Here is a 21,887-nt window from a genome sequence, read left to right as displayed (position 1 = left end):
AGAAGTGAACAAGATGAACCTGGAACAACTTGCTATAGCAATAAGAAAGGAAATTAACAGACTACTGGGTTTTTTGTTTTTGTATAAGTACTTTTAATATCCTGATAGACTTTTTTTAGGTCTAATTGATATATTACATTATATTAGTTTCAGATGTACAACATAATGATTCGTTATTTGTATATATTGTGAAATGATCACAATGTCAACATCTGTCTGTCACCATTCATAGTTACAAAATTGTTTTTCTTGTGATGAGAAAGTTTAAGATTTATTTTCTTAGTAACTTTCAAATTTGCCATACAGTATTAGTAACTATAATCACCATGCTGTACATTACATCCCCAAGACTTATTTATAAGTGGAAATTTGTACCTTTTGACCCCCTTCACCTATTTTGCTCACTCCTGCCTCTGGCAACCACCAGCCTGTTCTCTGCATCTACGATCTGGGCCCCCCCCCCCCCCCCCCCGCCCCAGATTCCACATATAAGTGAGCTCATGCGGTATTTGTCTTTGTCTATTTCTCTTAGCATAATGCCCTCAAGGTCCACCTAATGTTATCACAAATGGCAAGATTTCATTTTTTTAGGGCTAATTATTATTCTGTTGTATGTATACACCCCACATCTTTATCCATTCATCCATCAATGGACACTTAGGTTGTTTCTAAATCTTGACTATTGTAAATAATGGTGCAGTGAACATAGGGGTGAATATATCTTTTCACCCCATTAGTGTTTTCCTTCCTTCTGATAAATACCCAGAAGTGGAATTGTTGGATTGTATGGTAGTTCTGCTTTTAACTTTTAGGGGAACCTCCCTAGTGGCTGCACCAATTTACATTCCCACCAACCGTGCACAAGGGTTCCCTTTTCTCCACATCCTTACCACCACTTATCTTTTTGACAACAGCCATTCTAACAAGTCTGAGGTGATACCCCATCATGGTTTTGATTTGCATTTCTTTGATGATTAGTGATATTGAGCACCTTTTCATTGTTGGCCATTTGTGTCTTCTTTGGAAAAATGTCTATCCAGATCCTCTGCCCATTTTTTGATTGGATTGTTTGCTTTTTTGCTATTGGGTTGTATGAGTTCTTTATATATTTTGGATATGAACCCCTTACCACTGATATGATTTGCAAATATTTTCTCCCATTTGGTAGGTTGCCTTTTCATTTTGTTGTGGTTTTCTTTGCTGTACAGAAGCTTTTTAGTTTGATGTAGTCCCTCTTGTATATTTTTACTTTTATTGCCTTTGCTTTTGGTGTCAAATCCAAAAAAATGTCACCAAGACCAACGTCAAGGAGCTTACTGCCTATGTTTTCTTCTGGGATTTTTATGGTTTCAGGTCTATGTTCAAGTCTTTAAATCCATTTTGAGTTAATTTTTGCTTATGGTGTAAGATATTGGTCCAGTTTTCCCAACACCATTTATTGAAGAGACCATCCTTGACTACTGAGGTCTTGTCAAAAGAACTTAAAAGCCAATAGGAAGAGGCTCCCACAGACCAAAGTTAGAAAATTTGAGCATCAATAACAACTGCAATAAATCAAAACCCCTAAGTTAAAATCCACGAGGTCACGACACCCAAGAAACCTCATTAATTTCACCTTTGAGTAATACTACAGAACCAACTCATTCTAATAAACCACTTCATAAAGAAGCCTTTCTTATATGAACTATGCCTCATGGTAACTAGGTACTTGTTATGAGGGGAAGTTTCTCACTATAGAGGTATTCCAACTAAAAATTGAAGATAGAATAGTACACCTTGAACGAAATTAGAGATCCAGGTAATGATCATCAGTGGCTGTTAACATTACAAAAGAGCTAACCAGAATTATGTACCCTCTGGTGAAGTACACCGCCATCTAGTCTTGTCAAAAAACTGAACGTGATTACATCAAGCAGGGACAGAAGAACATGTTAAGTGATAGCACAGGAATGCAATCAGTAAAATGTAGAATACAGGTATTACAGGACCAGTGCCCCAGTTTCTTTGACAAGTAAATTGCAAAGCAGGGGAGAAAGAGGCAGGGAAACCTATAGTTTCAACGAGACTTAAGGGACATATCAACCAATGTGGGATGTGGCCCTTATTTGGTTCCTGACTCTAACAGTTGAAAAAGGTATTAAACAATTGGGAAAATTTGAACATGCAAGTGTTTGCTATTAAGGAGTTGTTTAAAATATGTGACCATGATATTACTATATTTTGTAGAATAATCCTTTTGGGGGCCGGCCCCTTGGCCGAGTGGTTAAGTTCTCGGGCTCTGTTTTGGCGGCCTAGGGTTTTGCTGTTTGGATCCTGTGCGCAGAGAGGGCACTGCAGTCAGGCCATGCTGAGGTGGCGTCCCGCATGCCACAACTAGAAGGACCCACAACTAAAAATACACAACTATGTACCGGGGAGCTTTGGGGAGAAAAAGGAAAAATAAAATCTTTAAAATAACCCTGGGTAGCTTATAAACCGAAATTTATTTCTCACAGTTCTGGAGGCTGGAATTCTTAGATTAGGGTGCCAGCATGGCCAGGTGAGGGCCCACTCCTAGGTTGCAGACTTCTCATTGGGTCCAGAAGGGGATGAGGAAACTCTGGAGCCTCTTTTATAAGGGCACTGCTCCCATTCATGAGGGCCTCACCCTCATGGCCTATCACCAACCCCTAAAACCATCACCTTAGGGGTTAGGATTTCAACGGGCATAAAAATTCAGACCATAGCAGTAGAGGAAGGACAAATTAGGTGGTGGTAATTGCTATGGAGAGAAAAGAGTAAAGTAAGGAGGACAGGAAATGACAGGAACGTGAGGAGACAGCTGGTATTATTATAACACTTCAAAACTTTATGGAAAAAAGTGAGGACTGAGCCAAGTGGAAATCTAAGGGAATACTGTTCCAGCAAGGGCAAAGACTACAAGGTAAAATTGTAGTTGGAGGTCAAAGAGAAAGAGGTAGTGAGGCATCAGATCATGTGAAGCCTGTTTAAGCCTAGGGAAAAGCTTTGAGCAGGCAAGTGATTTGCTGACTGTTGTGGGAAAACACTAAAGTAGCAAGGGTGTAATTTTAAGTGGGGGAAGACTACTTGGAATAATCCCAGTAGTAACTTACAGTAAATAAGCAGTAGGAGTGGAGATGGTGATTCTGGATGTACTTTGAAGCTTGCTAAGATTTGCTGACTCCAGGTTTTTTTGAAGAAACTGGAAAAACCACTTAAGGGAAATCAGAAGTTCCTATCAAGAACCTATCAAGCACTTGTCACCACAAAAAAAGAAACTATCTGAAGAATAAAAAAAAAATTCCTTTTTCCTTTTCAAGGCTGTTAGCACTAATACCTGTTTTATTAGTAGGTAACTGAAATACTGCAATGTGTTCACTACAAATGGGACAGCTTGAGACAGCAGCTGTGGGTGCCTCCCCAAGCAGCTCTTCTCCCTCCTTACTAATAGAATCCACTTTGTTCAAGGGATGCTTGGCTCCTCTCCCCAATCCCAAGAATGAATCTTGAATAATATAAGCCAGTAATTCTTAACTGGAGTAGTTTGGAAATCCTTGAGGGGTTTAGTTATCACAATAATTGGGAGACACTAGAGGGATTGAGTGGGCAAGGGCCAGCCAGAGATGCTAAATATCTTCCCCCAACACACCACAAAACAATCCTTAATAAAGAATTATTGCACATCCCACAAGGTTCCCACCAAGTGTTCATGTGGCTGAAAACTTGAGCCTAGAATTTATTTCTTATATGAATCCCAGGCAGCTTTTAAATGAGTGTTAATGAACACAATATCCCAGGAATGTAATTATCACATAATCTCCTTCATATTAGAACACTGTATTGATTTCTTAAGTAAATATAAATTCCATTTCTAAATAACATTGCAAAATATTACAAAAGGAGGCATTATATCCAATGGGGTCTAAGCCCATGCTCTTAACAGACTCCTTAAGGCATGGCATGTGACAGTACTCAATCAACATGAGGGGAAGTCTGTTAGAAGTCTTGGGAAATAATTCTTAACACTTCAATGAGATACAAGAAAGATGCAGTCACCTTTCTGGTTCTGAAACTGTCAGCATGTGATAATTAGATTAGAGAATTTGGGAAAACACACTGAGGATGAAAGAGCAGAAATATAGAAAGAATTGGGGTTCCTGGTATTACTGAGCCACTGAAATCATATCTTAGGACTTATTACTAGACATGTTTCTTTACTGTAAGCCAATTCTGATTGGATTTTTGCTCCTTAGAACTGAAAGCAGCCTGAAAATACTAGACCTGCTTTTCATGCTAGATAGAGATCTAGAACTTTCAACATTCCAAACCAAAATGGGGCTTTAAGGAGGGAAAAAAAACTCCTGACCAGACTTGTCCTTGGTGATAACACTCATTATTTCATTATACCGCCCCTTCCAAATCTTCAATTTGCATTTTCAGCCAGTGTTAGAAAATCCTGTATTTCACCTGAGTGACACTAGATCAAGGAATTTTGAAGTATGATTTATGTCATATTCCTGAAGCTAAATCTCAGGGCCTCACCCCTCACGAACAAGAGATCAAGATGATTTTCATATTTATTTTTTTAAAAAAATCCAGAATGGATCAAAAAGAACAATCTCAAGGATACAAGTGCCAGACACAGGCCACAAGGTAGCTAGAAAAGTATGCCTTAGGAAATTGGAGCCTTATTACCTTGTTTTAAAAGCTGTACCTAGCATAAATAGCTAACTTTATTTTTCATCCATCTAGCTTCCCCTGCCCTACCTCCCAAAATGGCACAGCTGGCTTGCCTTGCAAGGCCTCAGTTGAAGAATCCCAAGTACACACAGGCCGGTACAGCAGTACTCAGCTAACTAGAAGGATCTCATCCTCATATGGTCTCATTTCAGGTCTATGGGCTGACTACCTTCATTGTTGTGTGTGAGACGGTTTTACCTCTTGAAAATATGGCTACTTCAGCAGAAAACAACATTAAGTCTTTATAATAATCAATAAGTCATCTCCCGTCCCTTTTACATGCAGCTGAAAAACGACAGGCTAGGAACAGAACATGTGAACTTTGTACTGCTGGAATTATCACTCATTAAATGATCATTAGCTAACTGTCACTAAATGTACACATTAAGGAAATTATATATAGAATACTGCAAAAACACAGTAAAAGATGAAGTTTGCCCATTTCTGCTCAGGAAGTCCCTTCACTCCCAAGCGTCATAGTATGTTGTCCTTTCAGCTTCCAAGTTTACTGCTATTACTGTTTCTCCTCCTTCTGATCTTCCTTTTGTTCCCCAGTGCTGGAACTTCCAGAGCCTTCTCGCTCAGATGCCATCTGTTAAAAAAACATTTGAGAGCCATTCATTTAATGTTAAGGCTGACAGTTTGCTTTCTGAAGAACTAAATAACAAAGGGAGCATATCCTGTCTGTTCCAACCTCCCTCCCTGCTTGTCTACTATTGGTGGTTTGTGTGATTCCTTCCATTTGACCTTACGCTCCCTCCCAAATTAGAGTTGAGAAGGCAGGAAAGGTATTTTCAATTCTAATACTCCCAGTTCTATAAAATGGCTATGAAGAGAGCAATCAGTGACAGTAATCAAGAGAAGTTACATGGGGATCAAGTTAGGAGCAAAACACCCATCAGCCCTTGTGTACCTTTTTGTACGCCATTTCGAAGAGCTTCAATGATGCCTGCTGAAGGGAAGATGCTGCCTGCCTTATGTTTTCTCCGGTTTCGCTATCTTTTCGAGCCAGGAGCTCTCTCATCTTGGAAATCTCTTCTTTCAGCTTGTTGCACTTAAAAACCAAACCAAACCAAGCCCTCAGTTTTTCTGGGTTTCTTAACCTATTACAGGTAGCAGTAATATTCAGAAGCATTTCTTAAAAACTAAATTCCCACACAGAAAAACAAACTTAAATGACATTGGTGACAACGCCTCTAAACTTCTTGAGCTATTTTAAAAGTGGGCTCACCTCATCAGCAGGCAATTGGTCCTTGAATTCTTCCATCTTGGTTTCTGTGTCGTGAATGATTCCTTCAGCCATATTAACTGCTTCGACTCGTTCCTAACAGAAATTAGAAATGTAGTACCAATGAAGATTTCCCAGTCAACCAGGTGACTGAACGTCTGCACTGAGCAAAACAACATGGTAACTGCTGCATACAGTTACAGAATAAAAATATCAAGAGACAGCAATCACTGTGATCTCGCATAGCCTGGGATGTTTGTAAGAGATTTCAGCTGGATTATATAAGATGAGAATTTTGACATGGGAAGACAGAATAAATAAGAAAGGCATTCCACACACAAGTTACAAGCAAAGGCGGAGAAGGGATATATTGAGCGTAACGGAAGATATAAGATGAATGACACATGTCCCAACTACTTTCGCCTCCCAGCTGAAAAGGCAGAAAGTAATCACCTTCTTTCGGCGGTCTTCCTCAGCATACTTCTCTGCATTTTTAACCATATTTTCAATATCATCTTTGCTTAACCCACCAGAAGACTGGATCACAACTATAGTGAAAAGAAAGCACCTTGTTACTTCCCAGATAAAACTACATGCCTCTTCGTATATTCTATTAAGAAAAAGAAAACTCCTGCACAGAGTAGCTAATCTTGATGTGAATTATGAAAAAAACAAATACCCTGTTGTCTTATAAGAAGGAAACCATGGGTCTGAAATATACAAAGACCAACTGTCCTGCCTGCCTACCAAAACTTCAGCAATCCGGAGGCTCAGAGCTTGCCTGTTATGGAGATAAACACACCTGTTTGTGAATTTGATAAGTGGGGAAAAAAGGGGCAAGGAAGGACTCATCATCCTCCTGAGGCTGGGGGGAAAGATATGCACAACTTAGAGGTTCTAGCTCCAAACATAGAGGAACTCCAAGGTCCCTCATCTGACTCTTACAGTCTGATAAATAAGAGCACTTACTCTGCTGCTCACGTCCTGTACCCTTATCTTTGGCAGAAACATGTACGATCCCATTGGCATCAATGTCAAATGTAACTTCAATTTGAGGGACTCCACGAGGGGCTGGGGGAATTCCAATCTAAAATAAATAAATATCCAGAGTAAGCTCCTCTCGCAAAGGGGTCCAGTGCTCTATTTCAAAACCTATACCATCTTCTGGAAAACAAGTCACTTGGTTCCTAGGAGAAACAAGTGATACTTAAATGTACAAAACCACAACGTTTATAAGTGAGGGGAGTAGTTTCATTGCTGCATAAAATAAAGAGGGCTTATACCAGTGAAGACTGGCTATAGCAAAAAACCATTAATCGCTGTATGTACCTGGGCACAGAGTAAGAACAAACCTCTCCATTAGTGCTCAACTCATCAAGAACCAATAAGCAACGCTAACTAAAAGCCAGAACATCAAATGTCTTTTACAGTACTAACCAAGAATTTCTCCTAATTAATATTGCTTATGAACATTTCCCTGACTCTTATGTTTATAAACTTTTTGATGAAGTTCCTAAGGCACAAGGAACAAGCAAGGCTTCTAGGTAAAAACTGAAGCCAGGGGTATCCAGTTGCAGAATTTGTCTGTATATGATGTTAAAATAACAGACTATGTCTGTGTCTGTCACCAGTTTATGGTATTATTATTACGGGTTAGAATATAATCTAACTTTACAGTAAATAGAATGAGGAGCATAATATTCAGGATTCCCAATACCTACCAAAGTAAACTGTCCAAGAAGTTTGTTGTCTCCAGCCATCTCTCTCTCACCTTGACACACTTTAATCTCCACTTGAGTCTGTCCATCAGCGGCTGTAGAAAACACCTAGGGAGAAGGAAACTTGCTGGGTTGGGAGTCGGATGAAACTACTCCCCTTATACAAAGTGCAAGCCAAAGGAAGAAATTCACATCCCAACACTGTAAGAGTCCTAATGTACACTACGTTCAGAACAAAGACACATATTTTTGCAGGGAACAGGAGAAAGCTTAGCACAGCAAAAAAGCATACAACAGCTACTGTTTCAGCTGAGCAAATGCATTGTACAAAGATGTAGCATTAGCACAGAGGGCCCCAAGAGAAGGAGCTAAAAAGTGAGGTGTTGAAACATGCTCATCTGGGGAAATGGGTCAGAGACAGGACATATATTTTGTGCTCAGTCACAGGAAGTCACTGCACACTCTTCTTCAGAATGATGTGTTGGCACTGCACAAATACAGCAAGTCATAGGTTTTCAGAAAAATATCAAAATTGGGAAAGTCAGGAAATAATTCTTAATTCAAGACCAAGCCATTGTCCAGACAGCCCTGCTTGGTATCTGAAGACCCCCATCATTCACCTGGAAGACAAGCACACTCCCCTAGCCTTGGCCAACCCATTCTTTTTACTGCCTTTGAGAACAGAAGAGTACAGGGAATTCAGTCCCAAACAGTGAGGCTCCTTTTGGCAAGTTATTTTAATCCTGTGAAGGAGAGACTAAAGGAAAAATGCCATTCCTAAAATCATCACCACTGGCTGACAGGTAAAGAACTTTCCCAGGAATAAAAAAAGAGAACAAAAGACAAGATTCTTACCACCCACATTCAACTAGTATGGACTGCAAAACAAAAAGAGAAGTTTTCTAGGAAAAGCTCACAAAAGTAGCTACAACCACATACCTCACAGAACCTATTATCTCTATGAGGTAGGGAAGGGTGGCTCTTACCTGGCTCTTCTTGGTTGGAATAGTGGTGTTCCTATTAATTAGTTTGGTAAAGACACCTCCTAGAGTCTCAATACCCAGAGACAGTGGAGTGACATCCAGGAGTAGCACATCTGTAACATCACCAGCCAAGACACCCCCCTGAATGGCAGCGCCAATGGCCACAGCCTCATCAGGATTGACAGCTTTACTTGGGGCTCGGCCAAAGAGATCCTGCACGGTCTGCTGAACCTGAACATGAAGAAAAAAGAACCTCAGAACAACTGCCTGAGAAGGTCGAGGAAGAGCAGATGTGTGTCCCAAGACCCCACCAGATCGCAGGATAGGTTGCTTCACATGCAAGAAGGTTTACTCAAATTACTATTTTGTAACTGAATTCTTGTTAATGAGCTAATCATGCAGGAAACACACACACTTCACTCATATGACTATCTCATTTACAACCCTTTTAAATTTGGGAAGAATTGGCCTAAGTTTTGTTTTCTGGTTTCCCATACATTAACTTAGAAATAGAAGGTACGGGGCTGGCCCAGTGGCGTAGCCGTTAAGTTCGCACATTCTGCCTTGGCGGCCCAAGGTTCACCAGTTTGGATCCCAGGTGTGGACACACGCACTGCTTGTCAGCCATGCTGTGGCAGGTGTCTCACATATAGAGTAGAGGCAGACGGGCAGGGATGTCAGCTCAGGGCCAGGCTTCCTCAGCAAAAAGAGGAGGATTGGCGGCAGACGTTAGCTCAGACTAATCTTTCTCAAAAAACAAACAAAAAAAGGGGGCTGAACCCGTGGTTAAGTTCATGCGCTCCGCTTCCGCAGCCCAGTGTTTCACCGGTTCAGATCCTGGGCGTGGACACGGCTCCACTTGCCAAGCCATGCTGAGGCAGGGTCCCACACGCCACAACTAGAAGGACTCATAACTAAGTACTGGGGGGCTTTGGGGAGAAGGAGGAAAAACAAAAAAAATAAAGTCTTCCAAAAAAAAAAAGAAAAAAAAGAAATAGAAGGTACAAGGCAAAGGGACATAGAAATTTTATATTTCAAGTTCTCGTCCACATATCAAGTAAAAACCAACTTAAAAGCAGCAGTGTTAATTCAACACTGGTGCTGATGTGGGGCATGTTTCTCCCCACTGCTTATTTTACTAATGCTAGGAAACAGTTCTATTTGAATAGCATGAGATAAGTTGTTAAATAAAAATATCCACCTGGTTCAAAGCCTCTCTTTTTTCCTCCAGGTTTATTGTGTGCATGTTTTCCTAAGCCCATTTACTCCAAAGTAAAAATTAAGAAATTACCATGGCCCAGGATAATTCCATTCAAATTATAAAGCAAGAATTGCACCTTCAACAGGTTCTGTGCTCAGTCATTAGTTTTCCACACACCTGTCCTTTCAGAATGATGTGTTGATGAGTAAAATGCATCATCGCACAAATCTTTGCTGAAGAGATGCAATTACAAACCCCAAATACTATGCTGCAATGACACATGTCCAAAATTGCCCCTAGAGACGACTTAGTATGAAGGTTTTAAGCAATCTCTAACCTCAAACTTTGTTTCATTCCTAAAAATTCTGCAGGACTGAAGTTCAGGATCCTCCCCTGCTACCACCCCAAAGACATTCTGTCCTTTCTAATCCTTTTTCTTATACTCTTTTAAGAAAAGAATTCTCTGGTGAGGGCACAAATTCATCCCCCTTTCAGGTCACCAGGGCAAAAAGGCCACATATTCATGTCCCTGAACAACATAAGCCGTTTGTTCCAAGAGAACATTATCTGTTGGCCCTCTCTCCTCCCCATGCCAAGAATTCCATGGGTCCATACCTTAGGCATCCTAGTCATACCACCAACAAGAATCACTTCTCCTATGTCACTCTTGCTGACTTCTGCATCTTGCATGGCTTTTTGGCACGGGGCGATGGTTCTCCTTATTAGATCAGTAACAATACCCTCAAACTGAGCCCGGGTCAGCTTCATATTCAAATGCTTGGGTCCAGAAGCATCCATAGTAAGATATGGCAAGTTGATGTCCGTCTACAAAGGAAGCGGGGAGACCAGTAGTGGTGAAGTCTCTTTATTACTTAAAATAAGACCATACCTTCGGTCAGGAAGACTTTGAAAACCACGAGGATCAAACCTACTTTAAATGGACAGCCAACAAGACAGTGACTATTTAAGATTCAACCTCTTTTCTTCCCAGAGGGTAAACTTTATACAATCGGATCCTGGGGGCAGACATGGCACCACATGATGAGGCCACGCTGAGACAGCGTCCCACATGCCACAACTAGAAGGACCCACAACAAAAATATCCAACTATGTACTGGGGGGATTTGGAGAGAAAAAGCAGGGAAAAAAAAAGATTGGCAACAATTGTTAGCTCAGGTGCCAATCTTAAAAACAACCAAAAAAACAAAAAACACAATGAAGAATAGAGAAGCAGGAAAAATCCCCGTTCAGGAGATGAACTGTCTTGCCACTAAACATACATTAAAAATCACACTACTGTTTTCTTTTACTAAGTTTTAAAGTATTCCATGCACATGAAGAGAAATGTCAAAGATATGCTCTGAACCAAATAACCAGCCATCAAGTAAGAGCTTTATAAGTTTCAGGCAGATAGTAAGAAAGCTACCACAGAAATGCTAAAGAAAACTACAAGGACTGACTTTACTGCCATCACACCCATGGAGAGCAGCTAACACTTCCACAGTCACACCATGTAACATCCAGTATTTAATAAACCCCAAATCCTAATAAGGCATGAATTGAGAATATTAAGACTAACAAAACATCACCGAACATGCTGAAACAGGTGTCCCAAGGGTGAACTCTCAGGAACAGAAGTACCTTAAGTCTCCCCTCACACTTCACATCAAAGCAAGGCCAACAGGGAATAAGACTGAGGGGAGCAAGTCCTTAACCACCTTTCTTCAGATAAAGTACCCTGGACATTTAAATGCTTAATAGTGAGAGCTGACACACCTTCTGTAGAAACAGTGACAGTGCATATAGCTCTAAAGAACTCCACTGACAATTTTGTTCTTTCTTTGCAAAATATTAATAAATGAAACCAGAAAATAGAATTTAATTATCAAAACCAATGCCATCCAATAGAACTTTGTGTGGCAATAGAAATGCTCTCTATCTGTGCTGTTCAATTCAGCAGCCACTAGCCACATATGGCTGAGCACCCGAAACTTTATGGCTAGTGCAATCGAGGAATCGAATTTTTAATTTCATTTAATTTTAAATACTCACATGTGGCTACTACCATATCAGTGCAGTTTTATACACTGTAAGTTAACGACAATCTGAAAAACCTGGGACTCTCAACCCCCTAAAGCCAGTTCATCATAAAGTTTTGTCCCTCTCTCAAATCTAACCACATTCTCTCTCACCACCTGGTGTGCTGCAACAGCATCCCGACATTTTCCATCCACTCAGGCTGCCCTCTGCCACAGGACTCCCAAGAACAATACCCTACTCCACCTCAGCCTTTTCCCAAAACCAAATCTGACCGTGTTACTGCCCCCAGCTTAAAAGTTTTGAGTGGTTTGTACTCACTTATCTCAGCATAGACACCAAATCCCAAATCTATAAAGCCTGTAGCCTCATCTTCCATGCCCCCCTGCCTGTGTGCACTTCACTCACACTGGCTCTTGCTCAGGTCTTCACCCCAGAGCCTCATACTTACTTGACTCTCTCTTTTCCTGATCAACTCATCTTTCAGAAGCTCTCCTTATTATGTCCAACCTCTGTCAGGCTCCTCTGTTATTAAGTGTAAATCTAACTTTGCCTTTTTACCACATTAAAAGCAGCTTATATTTAGAGTACTTACTATTTACTACACATTGTCCTAAGCATGTTATATGTATTAATTTAGTAATCTTCATAACTCTAAGGGGGAAAGCAGCACTATTATTCTCATTTTATAGATAAGAAAACAAACAGAATTGTTAATTCATCCAGGTCACACAGCTAATAAGTGATGAAATAAGGACTTAAACCCCAGCAGTGTGCCTACAGAGCCCTCTTAACCTCTATGTTACATTACTTCTGATTTGACATTAATATAATGTTTTAATTAAAGTCTGTCTCCTCAAACCACTCTTTAAACTCCATAAGGGTAAAAAAAATGCTTCTAGAAATTTATCCTACAGATTTACAATCACACATGCACAAACATTATAAGCACAAGAATGCTCCATATACCTTGCTATAAATAACAAAATGCTGGAAACAATCAGTAGGATACAGCCTCACTAAAACCAACACCCCGCCTCCAAACAGTGTCAAGCCCCTGGAAAGAATTCTAAGCTATCCTCTAGCAGTGCCACATATTTCAACCCAGCCCTAACCATCATATTGCAAAGTTCTGCCACTCTGATAGCAGGGACAAGGCAACACCATCAACATCATGGATGACTGTACAACTTTGTCACTCCTCACGGCTACTTAAAAAAAACCCGGGTTTGACTGGAGGCCAATCACTTTACCAACACAATGTCAACTGCTATAAGTATCTCTTCTTAGTGGGGGTGATCAAACTAACAACTAAAGTAGTCACAGGGTCTGATTTCCTGCTGCCACCTGAGAACCCGGAAACAGATCTCTTGCTTTCCCTCTTGTTGGGTTTCTGACCCAAATCTAACATGCTTCCTATTATCCTGTTCTAAGTGGCTAAGACAAAGTAAAGCTCTCACCTCTCAGAACTAGAGCAACACAGACTGACACCTTCTGCAGATGCTCAGCAAATCTGATACCCACGGAGGAAAACTTGCACATGTGTACATACACCAGCCTTCAGCCACGTTTCACAGCTCATTTTCTAGATTGGTGATTCAAATAATTAAATGAGAGACAACTAGAGACTCACACAAAGAGATGTCTTAAGACAGTAGCAGTTCTGAGAGTCTCCTAGTATTTCCAGGCTAGTAATTCTAATTTTGCATACTATTAGTCTAAATTTTAAAATCAGTATCTTTAATTTAAAGCAAATAAGCATATTCAGTGTCATTCAAGTCTTAATTATTATTTGGCTCCAGTATATACAACCTCTGATTTTGGTAGTTAACAAATTTCAGCTCATCCATAAACATACTGCTGCTTTGCTCATGGAAAGCCATTTACCACCAACCAGAAAACTGTAAAAAGATTAGACTGACATTAGGCCAATGAGAACACGCTATTTAAATAAACTCAGGCTGAAAAGACGCATCAAGACTGCTGGAATTTGTCCACATCTCACCTGCACAGATGAGGACAGTTCACACTTGGCCTTTTCAGCAGCTTCTCGAACTCTCTGAAGCGCCATGTTGTCTTTGGTCAAATCAACCCCCGTCTACAAAGAGAAGACACACAACACTAGTATTAGTGAGGTAATGAATATTACTTAAATTGCAGTGGTAAGCTGTAACAACACAAAATAGAGCCATACCTTTATAAACAAGCAGAAATTACTTATTACCCTTAAAAACTTGTAGAGAACAGAAAACATATTCTGAAAAAGCTATCTAGGGGGCCAGCCCAGTGGTGTAGTGGTTAAGGTCACGCGCTCCACTTCAGTGGCCCACGGTTCATGGGTTCAGATCCCTGGTGTGGACCCACACACCACTCGTCAAGCCATGCTGTGGCGGCATCCCACATACAAAAAAGTAGAAGAAAACTGACAACAGATGTCAGCGCAGGGCCAATCTTCCTCACCAAAAAAAAGGCTATCTGTGCCTGGAGTCAGAGGGCTGAACTGATCTCGGTTCTTGCCAGCTGTAGAATTCTAGCTCAAAAAAGGAGTCCCCAAGATTCCTTTTCCAACATTGTACACTGAGTGCTGTATCCTTTTAATCTGTTTGTTCCCAATCTGAAGCTACAGGAACCAAAACAGTACAGTCCACCCATGCAACTGAAATGCAATCATTTCAGTGGTCTATTCTATGTTCTATTAGGGGCAAACTATTATATACAATGCAAATAGCAATCTGAACAAGAAACTCTCAATATCCCAATGTCTACACATTAACCACACTGGTAACTAACCTCCCTTTTGAACTCCTTCACAATGTGTCGTAACAAGGCCTGATCGAAGTCTTCACCACCTAAGAAAGTGTCTCCATTGGTGGATTTCACCTCAAACACTCCTTTCTGGATTTCCAGGATCGAAATATCAAAAGTTCCACCACCTAAATCATATACAGCAATGCTAGGGAAAAAAAAAAGAAGGCCTTAAGGAACAAAAACTATCACAAGGGTATAAATTTCAATAACCAAACAAACATAAACTTGGCTATGTCCCCCAAGGTGTAATAATTATGGATTTCTTTCTCTCTTTTTTTTTTTGCTTGAGGAAGATTGTCCCTGAGCTAACATTTGTGCCAACCTTCCTCTATTTTGTATGTGGAACTCTGCTGCATCAAGGCTTGATTAGCGGTGTATAGGTCTGCACCCAGGATTGAAACCTAGGAACCCCAGGCCACCGAAGCAGAGCACACAAACTTAACCACTACGCCACCAGGCCAGCCCCAAATTATGAAATCTGATAACTGCCTAAGTGATGTGTGTTAACATGTGGTCCCAATAGCTACATGTAAGACACACAGCTGAAATGAAATAAATTCAATTTTTGAAAGCAAAATTGACAGTATTCAACCACTCTTTTGGATGAATACTTGCCAACATGCATACCAAGGAGGAAAAAAAGACCATAGCCCAGTACTTAAAAACAAACAAATAAATAAAGGAATGATCTTCAAATGAATGAAGAACACAGATCATACAGCCTTGAAGGTTAAGGCATCACATTTTCAGTTGGAGTACAAGGCTCGATCACTAAGAAATTAAGATGATAATTTAGGATAAGTCTCATAGTTCCATAAACTTAGTCTCACAAATCCAGGTAGAACTTACGGCACAAACTTACATTTTGTCTTCTGATTTGTCTAGACCATAAGCCAGTGCAGCAGCTGTGGGTTCATTAATTACTCGAAGTACATTTAGTCCAGATATCTGACCAGCATCCTTCGTGGCCTAAAGAAAAAAAGCATTTTCTACTCCTGTGTCCCAAGTACAATTATTTCCTGAATAAGAAAGCTAACTGAACACACCTGTCTCTGAGAGTCATTGAAATAAGCCGGGACTGTGATCACAGCATTTTTTGCTGTATGCCCCAAGTAATTTTCTGGAAAAGAATCAAAGAATGAAATTCAATCATGAGATTCTGTCAGATAAATACGTAATAGAATTACTAATATAGCCTTGAAGTCACAGACAGCACCCACCAGTTTTTTAGCATGTGACAATACGTAGAGACCTTGTAGGAAAACACTCCAATTAAAGACACACATTGAAAACCCAAGATATCACCTTAACACTTTAGTGAAGGTTCACCAGCTATAATAACCTACTTTTTAGACTTGAAACAGTTACTAGTTTTTTCAAATGGGAAGTTCTAAGTTTTATCTAACAGAGACAAAAGCTTAATGTGTAGTCTTTTGGCTTTCAACACAGAATACTTCTCCCTTCCTGGGGGGAGGGATGACCACAAGCAAGGCACCATTAGGAAAACGTAGAAGACAAATTCACAATCTGCAGGGAAAGTGTGAAATTAACAATGTGTTGCCATTCCTCGGTTTTCTATAGAAAACCTACCAGACTCCTACAAGGATATGGGCATGGCAGCTAGTGATTTCAGAGGAATCAGCCAGTTCTCCCAACTTCCCCTGATGTGAACTCACCTGCAGTCTCTTTCATCTTCATCAACACAAATGCTCCAATCTGACTTGGAGAATAGAGTTTTCCATGAGCTTCAACCCAGGCATCACCATTAGAGGCACGCACAATTTTAAAGGGAACATTCTTACTGAAAGACAAAATTTACGTTTGAGAAAACATGCCAGTGCAACCTACCATGACAAAGTTCCCATACACCATAAAGTCCAACCCCTACGCCGAGATCCACAGCCAACAAATGAGAACTTCAGGATTCAAGAAAACCTTTAGAAAGCAATCATTAACATGTAAAAACATCGTGATGGAACCTGAACATTCTTTTCTCCCCCCAACAAAAGAATTATGCTGCTTATTGGGAAAGCAATTACACGGTTACTGTAACACCCAGCAATCACACTACTAGGTCCAAGAGAAATGAAAACAGATGTGCACACAAAAACTGTACACAAATGTTTATGGCACCATTAATCATAATAGCCCCAAAGAGAAAACAATCCAAATGCCCATTAACTGACAAACAGATAAACAAAATGTAATACACATCCATACAATAGAAAAATATTTGGCCATAAAAGGGAATGAAATACTGATACACATTACAACATGGATCGACCCTGAAAATATACCTGATCTGCACATATCGGAGCCCATGCCGCTATTGGCCTTATGGGTTTAACACCAATTTACATGGTCCAGGAATGACTAGCCAAATCTTCACACATCATGTCAATACATACCAAACACCTAACCAGGGATCCTGCTGAAAAGATTCTTTTGTATGGCCTTTGCAAGTAACTACACTTTTGCTCTTACTCACATGTCTTTCTGTACTTCAGGGTCATCATATCGCCGGCCAATGAGACGCTTAGTGGCATAGAATGTATTGTTTGGGTTGGTGACAGCCTGTCGCTTGGCCGGCATGCCAACAAGTCGTTCACCATCTGCTGTAAAGGCTACAACCGAAGGGGTGGTTCTGGCACCTTCAGCGTTCTCCAGCACCTAAAACTCCCAAAGTAAGATAAAGAATGAGGTTCCAGTCATCACCAGTGTCTTTGTATCAATCATTTAAGACAAAACAGGTGCCAAGTCACAACACAAATGCTCAAGAACAGTACTAATGGGCATGTGTTTCTTTTTGTCTTTTGGGTGGTGTTTTTTCTTCTCCCCAAAGCCACCTAGAACATAGTTGTATATTCTAGCCGCAGGTCCTTCTGGTTATGCTACGCTGGACTCCGCCACAGAATGGCTTGATGAGCGGTGCTAAGTCCATGTCCAGGATCCAAACTGGTGAAACCCTGGGCTGCAGAAGCAGAGCTCACGAACTTAACCACTTGGCCAGAGGGCCCGCCACTGGGCATGCGTTTCTGCTGTATGAATGCAGATATAGTAAGTACCTACTACTGGAAATAGATGTTTACATTATTTTTAGCCATTTACTTCAAAATAACTTATAACTAAAAACAAAACAAAAAACTGGAATAAATTTAAATTGGATCCTTCATACTCAATGTTAGGACAAGGAAATCTTTCCTTGCATATGGAGAATTAAATCTACATTTTTTTTGTGATGGCTACAAGTTTCAGGCACAAAAAAACTGTGAAGATGCAATTCAAGAATCCCAGGGGCTCTAAATCTTGAGATGAACCCAGTGAGAATAAATGTTTCATGAACACAGTTAAGGAGGCTTCCAGGACACCTCTACCATAGCAGGGAGTTCCTAAAAATGTGCTTTACTTAGGATATAGCCCATGCATTACGCGGAGCTCCACTTGCTTCTAGATGGTTTCTGCACCTCCAGCCTTGGTTCAACTCACTTACAAAAATGCTGGACTCTAAACATGGAAACAACCAACAGTGAAAGTCATCCCAATGGGTTCCAATGGTAACTTAGCAGTCTTACCTGTATACTACGACACATTTAAGGCTTGGGAAGTCAAATCCATTCAGTCATCAGCACCAGGCAATTAAGCACAAAGGTTGACCTCACAAGGGTCTTAAGAACTTAAAAGCAGCTCTTAATACGTCCCTACCTAAGCCAAAGAACACAGAATTCTGGATGGGGTATTAGCTATCACTACATGATCCAGAGCTTCCAATCATGCTCACCTTTGCCTGTTTACCTTCCATAACCGCCACACAGGAGTTGGTAGTACCCAAATCAATACCAACAACTGCTCCCTTAATTGCTTCTGATCTGTAAGACATTTAAAACACTGCTTTGGTTATTGTTATCTTAATAGTGGTCTCCCAAAAGGCTGCAGGAAAGCTTAAAAAAATACTTGATACTGTGGGAATAGTAACATTACATAATCTATAAATAAATATGAATGTGTCTCTCTTTCTGAACAGAACAGTTAATCACAAATTTAGAGACGTTTCAAAGAAAGTGAACACTTACGCATAGTCCCGCCTTGAAACAATTCTAAAAGCCTCATGACTAAGGCCATTCCAGCCATCCTAAAAAACAAAAAAACTTATATCAGACATCAACTATACATGAAAACTTAGGCTTGTTCCAATTATTCTTCTGAAGAACACATGAAAGTTTAATAAGACTTTAAGTCTGTTAATTGAGTGGCTATCATATATAAAGTGTACTGAAATGAAAGTATTTCATATTTAATAAACATTATGGTACTGAAACAACCAAATCCGATAAAGTTATGAACCTCCCACATAAGTAAAATGAAAATAAGTAAGTGTAAAATTATCTTGAGTTACTTTACAACAGGACTTCTCAACCTTGACACTACTTTTTTTGAACCAAATCTCTCTGTGGGGGGCCTGCTCTACTCACTGTTGGATGTTTAGCAGCATCCTGGACCTCTACCACCACAAGCCAACAGCACAGCTCCCCAAATTGAGATAGTGCTAATATTCGCTGGGGAGGCAAAACTGCCCTTGGTTGAGAATCACTGCATTACAAAATACTAGTTAGATACGCCTCAACTTGTTAGGAACAGTGTATACCTAAACTCTATATACGTGTGTATTGCAGGTGTAGATCTAAATTACTCAGAGACACTTCACCCAACCTTGCCAAGTAACTGATTTAAGGGGACTAGGATTAACAGTCATGCAGAGTCAGTTTAGAAAGAGACAAATTTGTCAGGAGTGGCCTCCACCCAGGATCAAAGACCTCTCTTCAACCTAACCTCAGGCTACTCCCAAGCCTTCCTTTAACCACGCGTGAGTGCAAAAAGAGGCACAAATCCTATTCTCCAACGATGAACGTTTTTCGTCCTACACGATAATGAACAACCGAACCATGACCTTTTCCTAGAATCTGCTTACTTTTTCTGAAATAACACAGGAAGACAATTTTACATGAAAGATTCTGAGGAACTAACTGGACAAATGTTCCTAAGCAAGGATATCGGAGCTTTATTTTCAATTCGTCATTTGGGTGCTTTTCTTCCTTCATTTCACCACATCAACGCGGTCCTTACACACTATGTGTTTTACAGAGGCAAAGAACAGTCGTCCTTCGACTCGTAGGGGAAATGAAAACTAGAATAGCGGTTCCCTCGCAAGAGACTGCGTCCCTCGATCCTAAGGCCAAACCTGTTTGATAAGCACAGAAAACACCGTCAGGACTACTATCCGCTACTTCGTGCAGTAAGACTCTAGGTTTGCGAGGGGGTGTGACTCAGCAGCGCCTGAGACATGGACGCAGAACCCTGAATTAGGCCTTGAACCGGGAACGCTGAGTTCTGAAAACTCGCTATCTTCCTTCCCTCCCAATCTCTCCCGGAGGATTCTGACCCCGAAGGGCGCGGCCTGCCGCACAGAGGCCCAAGGCCGTAAGCCCCTGGGAGAAGGCTCGGCAGTTCCTTACCTTGTGGCGGGCGGCCGTGGGGCCCCGGGAGGCTGCGGCGCCGACAAGACGGGCTGCTGCGGCTCGACTGACGCTTATCATGGCGGCTCTACGGTTGAAGTACCAGGCAGCAAAAAGGCGCTCGGACGACCAGGAGCTGCGCGGCACTGCTGGACCAGCGCTTCTGGAAACCTCCAACCACGTGGGGTGGGGGGCGGGGGTTGGTCGCTGGGGCCCAGAGGCCCGCTCTTCCGCTGAGGCGCCGCCTGCTCTGCCTGACCAGAGACTACCTGAACGTCGATCCCGGAGTCAGGGCGTACGGCTAATACGCTTCGTAGCATGATGGTTGGAAAAACAGCTTCCTCCCATTTCAGCTGCGGTAGGTCTGGGCTCAGCGAGAGGCGAGGGGACTATAAGATGTATAAAGGCAGTATCTTGGACAGCCCCGGTCTTCAACGGCAGGAAAGACTCAAGGTCACACGGGATAAATTGCGAACCGATTACAGTCTCCTTGCGTCAGTTGCGTGAGAGGAGGGGACTGTTGCGCCTGCGCAGCTGACATCCTGCTGAGGGCCTGGAGCGCGTGTGCGCAGGGAGTGGCGGAAAACGGGGGTGGAGTCTAACTCACAGCACTCATTGGATGCACCAGCGCGCGTGAGTTTGGTCCCAACGAACGTAGCCCAGAACGCGTCCGGGCGCGTGCACGCTTCCTGTGCGTTGATGTTTTCGCAGCTTCTTGTTTTGGGAGAGGACGCCATCTTGTTCTAGACTTTTGTTCTTTTATCGACCTCAGGCTTAGGACGTTTGGTGTCCTGCCACGTCGTTTGTTCGCTTTTTGGCTTCTTGTTACTATTGTAGTAACTTGATACAGCTAGATGTACAGACGTTCGGCAAATTCGTGAAGTGTTGACCACAGGGACGGCAGGTTTCCAGCCAGTAAAGCAGCCTTTGGTTCACAGGGAACGTTGGGTCGCATTAGGCTAATTATTGTGCAAACCATCAAGATGACAAATAGAAATGTTAAGCAATAGGATATATTGGAGTATATGAGGAAGCCAATTTGGTATAAACTTAATTTGGCCTTTGTTTTTCCAGTAGGGCCTCACGTCGCCGTTGAGCACGCATTGTATATCTGCTTTCAACGTGTACTATGGCAAGAACACATGCCCTTAAGAGAAAGGTGCAACTTCCCCCCACACTGGCATTTCCTTAAGGATAAGCATCTCTCCCTAGGCTAGGAAGTGATTGCTGTGCTCACCTGTGACCACCCAGCTCAGAGACAACAGAACTGACACCCTGACATGTACACAGAGACAGCAACCTACTACCTGCTGTGTCTGTCAGCTGCTGTGCCGACAGAGCAGTCTCATGACTGTTGTAAAAGGGACATTTCAATCATATGTGAAACATCCTCTTTGGGGGTATATAACCACTCTGTATACCCCACTTTTTTGGTGCCCTTACTTCCTTCGGGAAGAAAGGCCCTGGGCCATGGTCCTCACATTTTGGCTCAGAGCAGACTCACCCACACTTTCCTTTATAGATTGGTTATGGATTATTATTGTTGACAAAGAGAAAATATCTGAGCTCAGGCTTTTCCAAGCCCAGCTGTGCTGGGCCTGCCTGAGGCTTCTCAGGCTGGTCTCAAAACTTTGTGCTGGTTGCTAGAGACAGAGGTTGTGG

General features: G+C 41.5%; 2 protein-coding genes and 2 non-coding genes across 7 annotated transcripts in view; 1 reads left to right on the top strand and 3 right to left on the bottom strand.

Annotated features, from left to right (window-relative positions):
* Positions 1-4,565: 4,565 nt before the first annotated feature.
* On the bottom strand, positions 4,566-20,749 carry HSPA9 (heat shock protein family A (Hsp70) member 9). The gene is made up of 17 exons (XM_014853831.3): positions 20,226-20,749; positions 18,786-18,844; positions 18,494-18,581; positions 17,204-17,385; positions 16,392-16,516; positions 15,762-15,835; positions 15,578-15,684; positions 14,698-14,860; positions 13,913-14,005; positions 10,486-10,695; positions 8,673-8,900; positions 7,690-7,794; positions 6,938-7,055; positions 6,422-6,516; positions 5,972-6,064; positions 5,654-5,794; positions 4,566-5,332 (listed from the first exon to the last, which is right to left on the bottom strand). Exons 1-17 carry the CDS (start codon positions 20,304-20,306, stop codon positions 5,255-5,257), a joined length of 2,040 nt encoding a protein of 679 aa, XP_014709317.2. The 5' UTR covers positions 20,307-20,749; the 3' UTR covers positions 4,566-5,254.
* On the bottom strand, positions 8,119-8,179 carry LOC123275903 (small nucleolar RNA SNORD63). Its single transcript, XR_006512075.1, has one exon. It is a non-coding gene; the product is annotated as a small nucleolar RNA SNORD63 (small nucleolar RNA).
* On the bottom strand, positions 10,020-10,094 carry LOC123275902 (small nucleolar RNA SNORD63). Its single transcript, XR_006512074.1, has one exon. It is a non-coding gene; the product is annotated as a small nucleolar RNA SNORD63 (small nucleolar RNA).
* CTNNA1 (catenin alpha 1) overlaps positions 20,652-21,887 on the top strand; it is a 311,563-nt gene continuing 310,327 nt past the window's right edge. For 2 of the 4 annotated variants that reach the window (XM_070518129.1, XM_070518127.1), the window contains exon 1: positions 20,718-20,858. The gene's annotated coding sequence lies outside the window, so the exon portion shown is untranslated. Of the gene's footprint in view, positions 20,859-21,887 lie in introns of all 4 variants that reach the window. The other 2 variants (XM_070518130.1, XM_070518128.1) reach the window with 2 other exon arrangements.

This window comes from Equus asinus, chromosome 9 (assembly GCF_041296235.1).
Source record: "Equus asinus isolate D_3611 breed Donkey chromosome 9, EquAss-T2T_v2, whole genome shotgun sequence".
In the NCBI taxonomy this organism is placed as follows: domain Eukaryota; kingdom Metazoa; phylum Chordata; class Mammalia; order Perissodactyla; family Equidae; genus Equus; species Equus asinus.
Note: the sequence above shows the minus strand (reverse complement) of the source record. Positions and strands in the feature narration are given on the sequence as shown.

Bases quoted from the DNA above. Each gene is read 5' to 3' on its own strand.
- HSPA9 (XM_014853831.3), bottom strand. From the start codon at position 20,306: ATGATAAGCGTCAGTCGAGCCGCAGCAGCCCGTCTTGTCGGCGCCGCA. The intron at 18,582-18,785 runs GTAAGTGTTCAC...AATGTCTTACAG, and splicing joins GTTTCAAGGCGGGACTATGC to ATCAGAAGCAATTAAGGGAG. The intron at 6,065-6,421 runs GTGATTACTTTC...AATTTCTGTTAG, and splicing joins AGGAAGACCGCCGAAAGAAG to GAACGAGTCGAAGCAGTTAA.